This window comes from Paroedura picta, chromosome 6, assembly GCF_049243985.1.
Source record: "Paroedura picta isolate Pp20150507F chromosome 6, Ppicta_v3.0, whole genome shotgun sequence".
NCBI lineage: Eukaryota > Metazoa > Chordata > Lepidosauria > Squamata > Gekkonidae > Paroedura > Paroedura picta.
Window position 1 is genome coordinate 45,156,391 of NC_135374.1, and position 14,143 is coordinate 45,170,533.

Consider the following 14,143-nt stretch of genomic DNA (forward strand, 5'->3'; position numbering starts at 1 on the left):
TTGTCACATATTTTTGTATATGTTTTACTGAAGAAGTTATATGTAGTATAAAACTGGTTTGTCCATTGGTCATTTTAGAGAACAACTCTTCCACAATAGATCTGTTCACTGAGCCTATACACAATAATCTAAACCATCAATACAGTTAAATTCCCCATTCAGTAAGCATATTCATAAAATTAAAACAACAACAGTGTTTGCTGATAAGAGCACAAATGGCCAGAAAATAAGAAATAAAGCAAAAATTTAGGTAATAAATTTCACAAGTTGCTCTGAATTCACAGATGGTGAGGGATGGCTTTATTGTTGCTTGTATTTATTTTATTGGGTCATATTCCATGATACAGTAGAATCTGTTAGCAATATAAAAAATCTGAAATTACTAAAATGCAGAAAGACTTTCTTTGGTTTATGCATAACAGTACTCAAGAAATTAGTGAGCCTGAATACTGGATATACATTGTTCTCTTTCCCCTCAAAAATATTTAGTATACATTTGTTTTACAGAAAAGAAGTTTGGAAAGATGTACCATCAGACATTCTGAATTATGCATGTGAATTATAATTTGTTAATAGTAAGTAAAGAAACAAGAGGTTATATGTCGCATGTTTAATGCATTCTCCCATAAATGGAAACTTCAAAAATGCAGCAGGCATTGAAACACCCACAGTTATAATTAAACTGCATGTGTTTGAAAAATATCTCTCAGAGATGTTCATCCTTCCTTGATGTGATGCCCGAAAAGCAATTTCCCTGTTTTCATTAGATCACCTGCTTTTACATTAGACTTTGCTGTAACATTACATAACTGTTTCTTACATATTTCTGGGATACAAAAAGGTATAACATTTTTTTAAATTTGAGGCTCCTAGAAAACTAGTTGCTACAACTATTTTCCACTAAAAAGCGGCAAAGACTTATCAGCAGCCGCCATTGATGCAGCGGAGGAGCGGGCGGCAAGAAGACACGTGGGGGTGGGGAGGTTCAAAGCCAGGAGGAAGGGCAGCTCTGCATGAGAGGATTGTGCTAGCCTGGTTGGCGCCTGGGCGTGGGCTCAGGGCGCCTTAAAAGGCACCACGTGGAGGAGCCCTGCCTTTTGCACCAGGCTTGCCGCCCGAGCAGCTTGTCTGCTCGCAGCTGCAGAGTTTCTCGGCCGGGGAGGTCCCTTGGGGCAACAAGCTGTTGGAGTGCCTCCCTGGCCTTGGGACTCCTGAAGTCTGGCAGCAGAGCAGGAGTCTGGGGTCTCCTGCGCAGCAAAGCCCTTCATCTGCGCTGCGGCTTTTTCGGGCTCTTTCAACCTTCCTGCCCCACGAGCCCGTTTATTGTCTGCTGTGCCTTTAAGAGCAGCGCAGCCTGCTTTGCCTAAGCTCACCTCCTTCCAGGCCGTTTCCTTGCATATTCGGAGCCTCATCAGAGTGAGTGAAAGATTGGAGCCCTCCAGCTTTTCCCTCAGCTGTTCTCTGTGAGTCGGCAGTCAGCCCGGGGTTGGGGGGGGGGGGGATGTGCATGGTTTCTCCTGCCCAGCCAGGATCTACAGGGAAACGTGCACTTGGGAAAGCCTCCCCCCCCCATTCAATGGGAGATCCGGGGGAATGAGGAAGGAGAACAATGCACAGCAGCACTTGCCATCCACCTTCACCAGGGGTGAGTACGGGGGGGGGGGGGGCTTTCACCCCCAGGACCCTGGTTGCAAAACCCTGGCAACCCTCATCTTAGGGCCCTCAGGCATGCAGGATCAGATTCCTGGGGGAGGTGGGCGGCATTCAGACCTCCAGGGCAGCAGGTCTGGCATTGCACCTGAGAGGCCCTTTGTTCAAGCCCAGATACATTGGGCTGGGAGGGACCTGGATTGCCCCTGGCACACGAGGAGGCCTTCACTGTTGCCTGGATTGCCACAAACAAACAATGAGCAAAAACTACTGCTAGTGGATTTTTCTCCAGGCTAGCAAGTGGGATCTTCTATGTCATCTAGTCCAACCCCCTGCTTCAGGCAGTGGTCTTGATTTTAGGAGCACAGAGTTGGCAGGGATCTCAATGGCCATCTAAGCCAACCCCCTGCATCAGGCAGCGGTCTTGGTCATAGGAGCACAGACCTGGCAGGGATCCCTGGGGATCATCCAGTCCAACCCCCGGCTTTAAGTAGTAGCCTTGGTTTGCAGGGTCACAGAACTGGCTGGATCTTCCTTCCATCTGGTCCAGCCCCCCCCCCCCCCCTGCTTCAGGCGGCAGTCACATTTTCTGGAGGCACAGAGCTGGCAGGAACCTCCTTTGGGTCATCTGGTCCAGCCTCCTGCTTCAGGCAGTTGTTGTGGTTAGCAGGGACACAGAGCTGGCAGGAACCTCCTTTGGGTCATCTGGTCCAGCCTCCTGCTTCAGGCAGTTGTTGTGGTTAGCAGGGACACAGAGCTGGCAGGAACCTCCTTTGGGTCATCTGGTCCAGCCTCCTGCTTCAGGCAGTTGTTGTGGTTAGCAGGGACACAGAGCTGGCAGGAACCTCCTTTGGGTCATCGGCTCTAACCCCCTGCTTCTGGCAATGGTCTTGGTTTACAAGAGCACAGCTGGCAGGCACCTCCACGGCATGTAGTCCAACTCCCTGCTGGGGCATTGATCTTAGTTGCAGAAGCTCAGAGCTGGCAGGAACCCATAGGGTCATCTAGTCTTACCCCCTGCTCAAGTAGTGGTCTTGGTTTGCGGGAGCTCAGAGTTGGTAGGGGCCCACAGGGTCATCCAGTCCAACTCCTTGCAATTGTGGCAAGCAAGGACATTATAGCACTTAATGGGACCCTGGAGTATACAAAGGCAGTGGCTCGGTTTACAGGAGCTCTGAGCTGGCAGGGATCTCCAGGGCTATCTAGTCCAACCCCCACTTCCAGAAGTGGTCTAGTTACAGGAGCTCAGTGGGCAAAGACCCCCTGAGTCAGCTAGTCCAGGTCCCTGCTTCAGGCAGTGTTCTTGGTTCGTTGGGGATCAGAACTGGCAGGGATCTCCATAATCATCTAGTCCAACCTCCTGCTTAAGGCAGCAGTCTTGGTGAGCGGGAGCTCAAAGCTGGCAGAGATCTCCTGGGTCTTCCAGTCCAACCCCCTGCTTCAGGCAGTGGTCTTGGTTTGCAGGAGCATAGAGTCGGGAGAGACCTCCAGGGTCATCCAGTCCAAACCCCTGCCTTGGGCAGCAGTCTTAGTTTGTGGGAGCTCAGAGCTGTTGGGGAACTGCAGGGGCTTCCAGCCCAACCTCCTGTTTCACACAGAGGCAGGCTATTGCACACCAGCTCTGGGGGTCTCCAGCTGGGGAACCTGAATGGGTGGCCATTTTTGCTTGCTGGCATTTATCTATTTATCTATATATTTCTATACTGCCCTCCCCGGAGGCTCCCCGGAGGCTCCCCGGAGGCCCTTGCATGGAGGGCAAGGGCCTCTTCTGCAGCAGTCTCGGGGGCACACTCCTAGTGGGATGGATGGCCACAGGCGTTATCCTTGACAAACGTTGCCATGTGGACCAGCAGCGGTTATGGGGATTATACCCACCCAAATCCTCGGAGCTGTGGTACAGGTAAGGAATTATGCCTGACATTTGAATCCCGGCTTAGGCCATATGCAGTACAAGTCATATGGGGTATCAACCCCTCCCCCAGGGGAGCGGGGGTGCCACCCACCCCCTGGGTGGGGATTGAGGCCCTCAGAGGATCTCAGCTGGAGGCCGGTGGTCGGTGGCTGCCAGCTAGGGCTACACCTTTGTATTTGCCAGGTAATATGGACCCGTTGCCAGTGCTTGCATGCTTACAGCAGCAGTCGGGCATTGCCTGATGATTTCTGGGCAGGCCATGCCTTTCCACAAATGGTGTCAGAGTCACCACCTGGCCTTGCTTGGCGGGACAGCCAGCCCTAGGTTGCTTGCAGTTAATGGGCCAGCCTGGCTTGGAGGGGGATGTCTTGCAGGTCCATCACGACGGTGGCGTCGGCGTGGATGGGAGAGCAATACCGAGGGTCTCCCCAGGGCTTGGGCCCAGAATGCACTTGGCACAGGAAGTGGCTGCTTCAGGACTGTTGCACAAGAGATGCTGCTCCCTAGAGGCCAGTGGAAGTCTTTGGGCTGGGAAGTTAAGTAGCCCACAAGGTAAGGTGTGTTGCTCTCGGGGAGCATCCAGCTGGACATTTGGTCTCAGTTATGACAGAATGCAGGTAGATCAGTGTACGTCGGACCACTTCTTCTGCGGGGGCTTCTTCATCCCATTCAGGGATTACACGGCTTCATATTTCTGCAGCAAAGTTTGTCCCCTCCATCACCTTGATGCCACTGCTGTCTCCAGTTGGCAGGGATGGAATGCACATTAAGTTCTGTGTATTAGTCCAGCATAGCTCAGGTCTCCATGCTGGCACCTGGGGTTGCCCCAGTAAGTCATCCGGGGGTCAAAGGTGATGCACATCATGATTTCGCAGCAACAGGGTTCGACTGCTCGGCCAGCAGCTGGGGGTCTCCTGCAAGGAGCAACCCATTACTTGATAAGCTGGTCATATACTGGCGAACTCTGTCCTTTGGTCGCCTCCGACAGAATGGAGTGGTGGGGGCTGGGCTGCCCTCGCTCCAGCATTTTTGGGGTCTGGCAGCCTCAGGACCGGGGGTCCCTAGGGCCAGTTTGCGGGGACTGTACTCAGCCTAGTGGGACAGCCAAATCACAGAGATCACATGGCTTTAGCTGGTATTCCAGTCGAACCTAATCAGGGGTTGGGCCTGGGATCATGGCAATGGTGGGTCTGATTCGCTGGTTTACCTGGATGGCATGACACTCAGATGTCAGATGGTAGGGTATGTTCAACCACAATGGGACTGCCCATGGCTGCACAACACTGAATCTGGGGGCACCAGGAGGCTTGGGTTGGTGCCAATCAGTGTGTGATGATGCCCAGCAGTTTTTCTAGTAATGACCTTTTTGGTTACCTTCAAGGTAGCGGTCAATGGGGAGGCAAAAGCCAGGAATGGAGCATGGCGCCAAGCAGCGGACAGGATGGCATGCGGTAAGAGCAAGGAGGAGGTCCAGTTGTGGAGTCCAGAGGCATCTTGTTCTGGAATACTGGCCTGCTTGTTCTGGAATACTGGCCTGGCTATGGTTGCAGTGTGGAGCAGAGCACCAGGCCATGTTTAGCAGCAGCTGCTGTATGGAATTTTGCCAGCTTTGGCAGGGGCTGGGGTGTTGAGCCCTGGTAACTTCAAGGGGCACTTACAGTCTAGGCTGTGTGGCTGGGATGCCATGTTGCAAGAGGCAAATTCCCACGAGAGGCACACTGGGGGCGGACATTCCCCACAGAATGCCCACAGCGGGTGGAGCCAGGGTGAAACTCCAACCAGAGTGCCAGGGGGATTTGGGATGTGGTTACTAATCGAAGCTCCCATGGTGGGGTGCGGTTCTGGAGTGTTGGCGGGAACGAGGCCAGGGGGCCTGTTTGGGGGGAGTTCGGTCTGCGCATCGGACTCTCCAGGTTTGGGACCTCCCTACGAGGTGGCAGGTCTGCGAGCAGGGCCGACCCGGCTGGGAAGGCTTGGGGCTCGCAGTGCCAGGTAGCCCGGGGTGGGACCAAGAAGGAGGTGGGCACCTCTCCTTGGCACCCCGGGGCTTACAGTGCCGGGTGGCCTGGGGCAGTGGCCGAGGGAAGTGTGCGCTTCCTCTTGGCGCCCCAGGTGGACACTTCCCTATGGTGGGAATCCAGTGGCAAGGGGACCCGCGTTCCTGGTGGGGGAACCGGGTGGGCCCCAGGGCGCCACAGGCTCTTCCTATGGATGGGATCCCAGCAGCAAGGAGGCCTGTGTTCCCAGCGGGGGATCCAGAAGGACTCCAGGGCGCTGCTGGGTCCGGGTTCTTGTGGTCTTCTGACTGCAAGTCAGGCTCCCTCTCCCATGCTGTGCCAACACTCCTGTGGAGTATTAATAAAGCTGTGGCCTTGTTTAAGCCAACTAAAATGTGTGAGTGTCTTCCTTGAGCCCAAAATGCCCTCCTGCAAGTCAATAAAATCTGAATATCTCACTGGAAGGTAAAGACTGAACGTCTGGAGAAAACATCTTTCAACAGCTTCTAGAGGGTAAAACACTTTTGTGCTTTCTGCACAGTCAACACCATGGGTAGGCTTAGGTGGGTACTCACTGACAGTGACAGCTGCCAGTAGGCCCATAAAATGGAGGCTTCTTGTGAGTACAGGGGGAAAAAACACAATCATGCAGTAGGACGGCAATTTTCCCCAATATGTTAGCCCTTTGTGTTCCTCTTTGAGCCTCCTCAGGATCATCTATTTGTCTGTCAAAAAATCAAAGAAAAAATTGTTAACAAATATCTTTTGAAATATTATTCTTAATTATTATTTTTACAACACATTATTACAGGCTGCTTGCACCCTGATTGGTCCTGCCCTTGCAGCTCCTGCCCTCCTTCCCTATAGCCTCTTTGCTCTCAGAGCACCTCAATGCCTGGAGCCAGCAGCAGGTAAGGGGAGAGGGCCCTGGCCAAAGGGTCCTGGTGGAGGGTCTGCTAATGAGGGCCTCTTGGCCTGCTGAGCAAGGTCTGCTAATGAGGGCCTCCCGGCCTGCTGACTGTCTGCTAAGGAGCTCTGTCCCGGGCCTGCTAACGAACTGGCCAGCCCCCGCCCTCTCCACTTGATCCGGCTACAAGCTGAGGCCCAAAGCCACCTTCAGCTGCCTCGCTGGGGGCTAGGGGAGGGTTCTAAGGAATGGGCTTTGAAGCTAGTATATATATATAAATTTTAAGAAATAACCTCTAAGCATATAAAAAGAAAATGGGGTTACACTTACCTGTAATGGTTGTTCATTGAAGTCTTGTGTGCAGGTACACATTGGGACTGTGCAGGTGTGCAGGCCAGCTATGGAAGTATTTCCTAGCTCTAGCCTACAGGGGGCACTACTGTTCCAACATGGTGCACATGTGTGTGGTTTCTCACAGGAATGCACACGTGACCTAGACAGAGCATCGCCTCTTCCCTCAGTTCTGAACCACCGCCACGAGCGGAACACTACAGCCAAGACTCCAAGACAAGGCTCATAGCAGGGACAGAGGGAGGGAATGTGTGTCTGCACACAAGACTTCAATGAACAATGGTTACAGGTAAGTGAAACCCTGTTTTCATTTTCATTTTCAGTCTTGCTGTGCAGCCCCACATTGGGACCTTTAAGAGCTAATACATGAGGATGGTGGGATGAGCCCTTAGGAGAACGACCGCTCTGCCAAAGTCTGAATCTCTCCCTCTTGGAGATTGATGTTGTAATACTTGACGAATGTCTCCTCTCTTGCCCAGGTTGCTGTCTGTGCTGGAGACCAGGAATTCTGGAACCTCTGTTTATTCTTTTGACAGAGAAAAGCTGAAACAGAGCTTAGATGCCTCAGTGCTACTTGGTGAAGCTCCAAGAATTGCACACAAAAAAGATTGAGATTTTCTGACACATGGTATTTTTTGAATTTCCAAAACCTGAGATTACCTTCTGAGGTTATTTTAAACTGCAGATCTATGATCAAACTCTGAGGACATTAATATTTAAAATGAAAATAAAATTCAAAATCTAGCTGTGACTCTTAGTTCTCATAAATTGGGCATTTCTTGTTGCTTTTATTTTTAATGAGATAGCATTACCTCTGAGAACTACTTTTTACATTCTAAGTGAGAACAGATCATGCCACTGCATTCTTTTCCATGTCATAACAAAACATTGTCCAATAATTACCAGCTTTTGCACTGGTTCTCCCTCATCATATGTGATATCAGAATTGAAAGAAGATACTGATGATAGAGTTAAGACTATCAGTCAGCCTTAATCTAGGCTCATTGTGGAATCTCGACAAAATCACCATCACTTTTTCTAACTTACCATGCAGGGTTCTTTTGTACCCTGTCTTTCTTTCCAAAAGAGAATCAAAGTGGGAAAGGAGGCCTGGTTATACCCTCTCAACCAGGGTCTACAAAAAGCTGGATCTGACCTTGGCTTTAAGGTTCAATCTCAAAACTATTTAAGAAGAGCTAAGTATGGCAACTAAATACATAGCACAATATGGAGATATTTATTTATTTATTCACTCATTTATGTATTTATTTTGATATACTGCCGCATTTCCTAGGATATGCTGGTATATACGCCAGCCTAAAACTGTGCCAATATCACATTAGTATAAACCTGCAATATTGTAGAGACCAGAAATAGGTGGTGCCAATGGATGGCCAAGAAAACAGTGGATTTATCCCCTAAAGCCCTTCAAGAATGTTTCATCCTCATAACTAGTATAACATTATTCCAGTAATATTGGTGATACCAATATAGGCTACAATCTTCACCACAAATATGTTGACCAGATGAATTTACCATAGTCAATGGTAGTGATTCTACTTGGTTGATACACAAATTTATCTGTTTGGCCCATTATGTACGTCCGCCGAAACGGCGATTTCGGGTCACATGGAAAACACTGAGGGGGAAGAAGTGAAGCAAACCGCTTATGCATGGGATGGGACGCAACAGCAGCAAAACCCAGAGTAACCGATTATGCACGCGGGGACCCCGTTCTGCGCTTCTGGTTGCACCCCGGTCACCCAGAAGCTGTGCTTTCTTTCACGTTTTGCTAACGCGGCTTTCTCGCCGGCATGCACCGAATCTGCGGCCGGTTGCAGCCGGCGCTGTGCGTTATCAGTGATTTTAGTAGCCGCCATTCCACCCCAAATGCACGCTATCTCCCCCCCCCCATGCATAATGGGCCTTTGTGAGGCAAAAATTCCATATTGCTGCATGCTAATTTTTATGCTTAGTTCCTTAATCACCATGCCTTATGAAACTTGCCCTTCTGAACAAGGTCATTCCAGGAGGAAGATTGCGTGGAGAGGGAATCCTGGGAAAAACAGAACAAAACGTGAGTATTCAAATGAGCACAGAAAGGTGGCCACGAGTTGGAAAAGGGAGTAGTGGGATGTTTACATATATACCCAAAATTCAAATAAGGCAACTTCCCCCAAATAGGTCATAGAATCATAGAGTTTAAAGGGACCATACAGGCCATCTAGTCCATTCCCCTGCTCAATCAGGATCAGCCTAAAGTATCCAGGATAAGTATTTGTCCAGCCGCTGCTTGATGACTGTCAGCGAGGGGGAGCTCACCAGCTCCTTAGGCAGTCAGTTCCACAGCTGAACTGATTCTGCTGCTGAACTAGATTATTCAGGTGCTCTAGTGTAAATGGCATATTTGACAGTCTAGATTCTAAATCCCACAATTCATTGTATTTTCTTTTTCTAGAATACAAAATATGACTTGCTAGTCCAGGACAATTATACATGCATGAATATGTATCTAATTCTATACATTATTATATGGTGGAATGAATGAGTGAATGAACAATTATGCCACAAAAGAAGTATGAGTTTTATCTTTGGGAACTCAGGGAAGATTGCATTTTATAATATACATACAAATCCTATATAGAATTTGGAATTGTTTCAAATTAATACAGTATTAACATTTACATTAAAATCATAAATTAACAATAAATATTGAGTATTAAAATAAACTGTAATGCTTTCCCTATGGAGAAAGAAGGGGAATAATTCAGAAACTGAACTGCAAAGTCTCAGCAAGGTCAATGGAATTAGATGTTATTTTGGGCTTCAACCATTAGCCTGGTGGGACAGCTCTGTCTTGCAAGCCCTGTGGAACTGTTGAAGGTCATGGAGGACTCTGATGTCATCTGTCAGATTGCTCCACCAGGCTGAAGCCAGGTTTGATTGAGGCCTTAGTGCTGGATATTCCTTAGTGCTGGATACCCATAGCATATTTTTCTCATTTGAGCATTGTGTCTATGGGCAATATATTGAGAGAGGCAGTCCCATAGGATGGTTCCAGACTGCTTAGGACTTTAAAGTTACCAATACCTTGAATCTAATCCAGTTTCCAGTCTGGAGCCTGTGCAGCTGGCATAGCACTATGAGTGATAGTGGAATTCTTTAAAAATCTGAAAACAAAACTCAGTGACAACTCCCATACAAAACTACACATATAAAGAAACCTTGCCAAGCCACCAGGGTAGCAATAATCAGAAATCATTAATGAAAATGGCAGAAGATAGGATTCCTTTTAAAATAAATTCTTTGTACAGCACATTCTTCACTCATAATAGAGTTTATTCTGTGATTTAGTTGTGAGCAAAATATTCTTGTACAGCATGAATAACTGTGTCACTGGGTTGAATGATTGAGACAGTGCAAAAGCATGGGAGTGTGCTGTTGTGCTAGGCATGCAGTTACTCAACAAACAGCGACAAATGGGTATGAAAATAGTTAATTCATTCACCAATACATTGGTGGCATAATCATGACAGGCAATCAGGATACCAATGCTGCATAAATATACATATTTTCATAGAACTCACTTGGGAGTAAAACACAAATTACCTTACCTGTATCCTGCCACACAATACAAGGAGGGAAGCACTGGGTAGCAGCAGCAGGCCTCTATCCTTTTCTTATGTATTCAGTACATGTCACCTGCATGGGGTTTGGGGGTCAACAGTGAGAGGGCTTCTGGAATTCTGGCCCCACTGGTAGACCTGGTGGCACCTGGATTTTCGCCATTATGTGACACAGATGGGTCTGATCCAGCATGGCTTCTCTAATGTTCTTATACTTTGGAAGGATTTCTGAACATGCACAGAAAATACATGCACAGGGTTTCTCCACACAGAGTATTAACTATAAGTAGAGTTGAGAGCTGTGATTTCAGTCAACAAAAGGTCTTTGTCTCATTGTTACTGAAACAATCCTAGTATTATACACTTCTTTACAGGTGATTCAAAACACTCTGGCACTTGTGACCCATCAAGTCCATTTGCAATGCACCCTGATTTACTCAGTATTTTGATAGCCCCTATGCCTTTGTAGTCCCAGCCAGGCAGCAAAAATACATGGCTTATCACGTTCCTTGGGGGGCACCTATACATGTGTAGTATTTTGTAATAAGCTTGAAGGGTCATAACTTGTGCAGGGCTGTCGGAATCTATAGCCTGCAATTGAAAACTGCCTTATATTGCAACGTAATCAATGTGCACATACATATGAAGAGTGAGAGAGCAGCCTTTGCATAAAATTCATTTACAGACTAACATTATAAACTTTACTTCTTGTGTTCTAAAGTCTTCAATTCGCAGGAATCTGCCATTTTTGAAATATTTGCTGTAATCCAAGAACTTTACCAAGACTTACAAAGAAAATAAATACTTCTGCTTGGGATACACTAATTCATCTGGTTAGCTGACTCAGAAGCAAAACTTACCTTCTTTTCTGGTACCAGCATGGATCCTATGGAGCACCTGTAGAAGATTTTGCTAGAGGAAGGCCCTTTCTGCTTCCTCAGTATTAGAGCTATTGGGAATTGGGGGACCACATGGTGAGAAAACACAACAAAAATAAAACAGCATATGGACAGCGGCAGCAATTTGAGTGGGAAGATGGCAAAATTTCTCCTCTCATACCTGAAGCGGCTCTTCCACTGATGCAACACATTTGATCAAATAAATATCTCTAGTGATCATGCAAGATAGCATTGTAAAATAAACTCGCAGGTCTTGCTGTTCTTTCCACCAGAATCATAGAATCATAGAATCATAGAATCATAGAATCATAGAATCATAGAGTTGGAAGGGGCCATACAGGCCATCTAGTCCAACCCCCTGCTCAACGCAGGATTAGCCCTAAGCATCCTAAAGCATCCAAGAAAAGTGTGTATCCAACCTTTGCTTGAAGACTTCCAGTGAGGGGGCGCTCACCACCTCCTTAGGCAGCCTATTCCACTGCTGAACTACTCTGACTGTGAAAAACTTTTTCCTGATATCTAGCCTATATCGTTGTACTTGAAGTTTAAACCCATTACTGCGTGTCCTTTCCTCTGCAGCCAGCAGAAACAGCATCCTGCCCTCCTCCAAGTGACAACCTTTCAAATACTTAAAGAGGGCTATCATGTCCCCTCTCAACCTCCTTTTCTCCAGGCTGAACATTCCCAAGTCCCTCAACCTATCTTCATAGGGCTTGGTCCCTTGGCCCCAGATCATCTTCGTTGCTCTCCTCTGTACCCTTTCAATTTTATCGATGTCCTTCTTGAAGTGAGGCCTCCAGAACTGCACACAGTACTCCAGGTGTGGTCTGACCAGTGCCGTATACAATGGGACTATGACATCTTGTGATTTTGATGTGATGCCTCTGTTGATACAGCCCAAAATGGCATTTGCCTTTTTTACCGCTGCATCACACTGCCTGCTCATGTTTAGTTTACAATCCACAAGTACCCCAAGGTCTCGTTCACACACAGTGCTACCTAGAAGCGTATCCCCCATCCAGTAGGCATGCTTTTCATTTTTCTGACCCAGATGCAGAACTTTACACTTATCTTTATTAAATTGCATCTTGTTCTCATTTGCCCATTTTTCCATTGTGTTCAGATCTTGTTGAACTCTGTCTCTGTCTTCCGGAGTATTTGCCAGTCCTCCCAATTTGGTGTCATCTGCAAACTTGATGAGTAGTCCCTCCACCCCCTCATCTAGATCATTAATAAATATGTTAAATATGTTAAAGAAGATTGTTACCTACTGAAACACCAGTATAGAATAATAGGAGATGTAAAAAGCTTAGTAGGTCTATGTCTGGCCCCTGAAAGGCAGGAAAACTCTATGAAAATACTACATATTTCACCAAGGATAGCATATATATATATATACCTTAACAAAATTTGAGTCTAGTGGCACCTTTATGACCAACAAAGATTTATTCAAGGAGTGAGCTTTTGTGTGCATGTAATTGTCTGAGGAAGTGTATATGCACACAAAAGCTCATGCCTTGAATAAATCTTTGTTGGTCTTAAAGATGTCATTGGACTCAAATTTTGTTGTGCTACTTCAGACCAACACGGCTATCCACTTAACCATAATCTAGATGAGTCTGCCAATGATACTAAGGAGTGCGTGATGCATAAAAGGTGTTCTAGAATATATTTTGGAAGGTAAACTGTCTGGTTTGCCATTTTGAGATCCCTGGAAAAAGAAGTGGAATACAAACTTCCTTGAAGAAGTGCATTCAGTTTTTGACTTGATATAGTGTTATCGGTTACTTTTCCGCATATATGCTGCTAAGAACATTTCCTTTTAACTAAAGCACTAAGCTCTTTCCCCTTGACTAGTCACACAATCTTTGATTCATTTGAGTACTTCCTTGAGATACTTTTAAAAATATTCCCTACCTCTAAATGCTGCAGGGCACTGAGGGAAGAGAACACATTGTAATGCAGATGAACTAGATTCACATATGCTGAAAGACAATTTTTAACAACTATCTGACACAGCACGTACATGAATTCCATCCCTCACTGAAAAAAATCTTGACAGAATGTTAGGTATTTCTTCTTGTTTTTTTTTTCTAACACACCTGTTTGTAGTTATTCTTTTTCCATTCTTGACTTCCAGAATGACATCTTCCCCACTGGGTGTGAAAATGAATGAGAAAGACCAAGTGTAGGTCACAAAGTTGTTGCTGCAGTTTAAGTATATTATCAAGAGAATATTTTCCTGCAAAGGAGGTTTCTGTCTGGGGACTATCTTTACCTATCCTAGATTTGGCTTGGTAGGTAAAAGATATATTTTATTTTTAAATTTATGCTTATATTTATTGACTGCCACTTCCAAACAGTCGGCTTGTGGCGATTGATGAGGCCCACAAGGACCATTACAATAAAAACATATAATCACATAAAACACAATAACAACAAACCCCCTGGTTGTTCCATCACCAGTTTTTATGATTGGACTCCATACTGACGACAAGGGCTTTGGGTCATTGGGGAAGAAGTTATATTTTTATATTATTATCACTGTGTTAATTGTTTGTATTTGTGGGGATTATTAGGAATTATATTGTGATGATGTTTTTAGGAATTTGATTATGTTGTTTTATCATGTTCTTTTTGTAAACTGCCATGAGCCAGCTTGCTGGGGGCAGTGGTATATAAACCTAATAAATTATAAATAAACAATAGCCATCAAGAGTAAGGTGGAAGATCTGATTATTTCCTCCCCCTCCCACCCCCGGCTGATGACAACAGGCCCCAGAAATCCACGGGGGAAAAAA

At 46.4% G+C, this 14,143-nt stretch overlaps 1 protein-coding gene across 3 annotated transcripts; it reads left to right on the forward strand.

Moving 5' to 3' along the window:
* Positions 1-1,480: 1,480 nt before the first annotated feature.
* LOC143839816 (uncharacterized) lies at positions 1,481-13,876 on the forward strand. Of its 3 annotated transcripts, XM_077342356.1 has the most exons (7): positions 1,481-3,550; positions 3,937-4,114; positions 4,944-5,013; positions 6,371-6,470; positions 6,945-7,106; positions 8,838-8,894; positions 13,483-13,876. In XM_077342356.1, exons 1-4 carry the CDS (start codon positions 3,509-3,511, stop codon positions 6,384-6,386), a joined length of 306 nt encoding a protein of 101 aa, XP_077198471.1. In that variant the 5' UTR covers positions 1,481-3,508; the 3' UTR covers positions 6,387-6,470; positions 6,945-7,106; positions 8,838-8,894; positions 13,483-13,876. The 3 variants fall into 3 exon arrangements, 1 of the variants encoding a protein (XP_077198471.1); XR_013231876.1 differs by having other exon boundaries at positions 1,481-4,114; positions 4,948-5,013; XR_013231875.1 differs by lacking the exons at positions 8,838-8,894; positions 13,483-13,876 and adding an exon at positions 7,297-8,574 and having other exon boundaries at positions 1,481-4,114.
* Positions 13,877-14,143: the final 267 nt, after the last annotated feature.

Excerpts from the sequence above, each read along its gene's own strand:
- LOC143839816 (XM_077342356.1), top strand. The coding sequence starts at position 3,509 with ATGGGGATTATACCCACCCAAATCCTCGGAGCTGTGGTACAG. Across the intron at positions 3,551-3,936 it reads TCCTCGGAGCTGTGGTACAG|GTCCATCACGACGGTGGCGT; the intron begins GTAAGGAATTAT and ends GATGTCTTGCAG. Across the intron at positions 4,115-4,943 it reads GAAGTTAAGTAGCCCACAAG|GTAGCGGTCAATGGGGAGGC; the intron begins GTAAGGTGTGTT and ends GTTACCTTCAAG.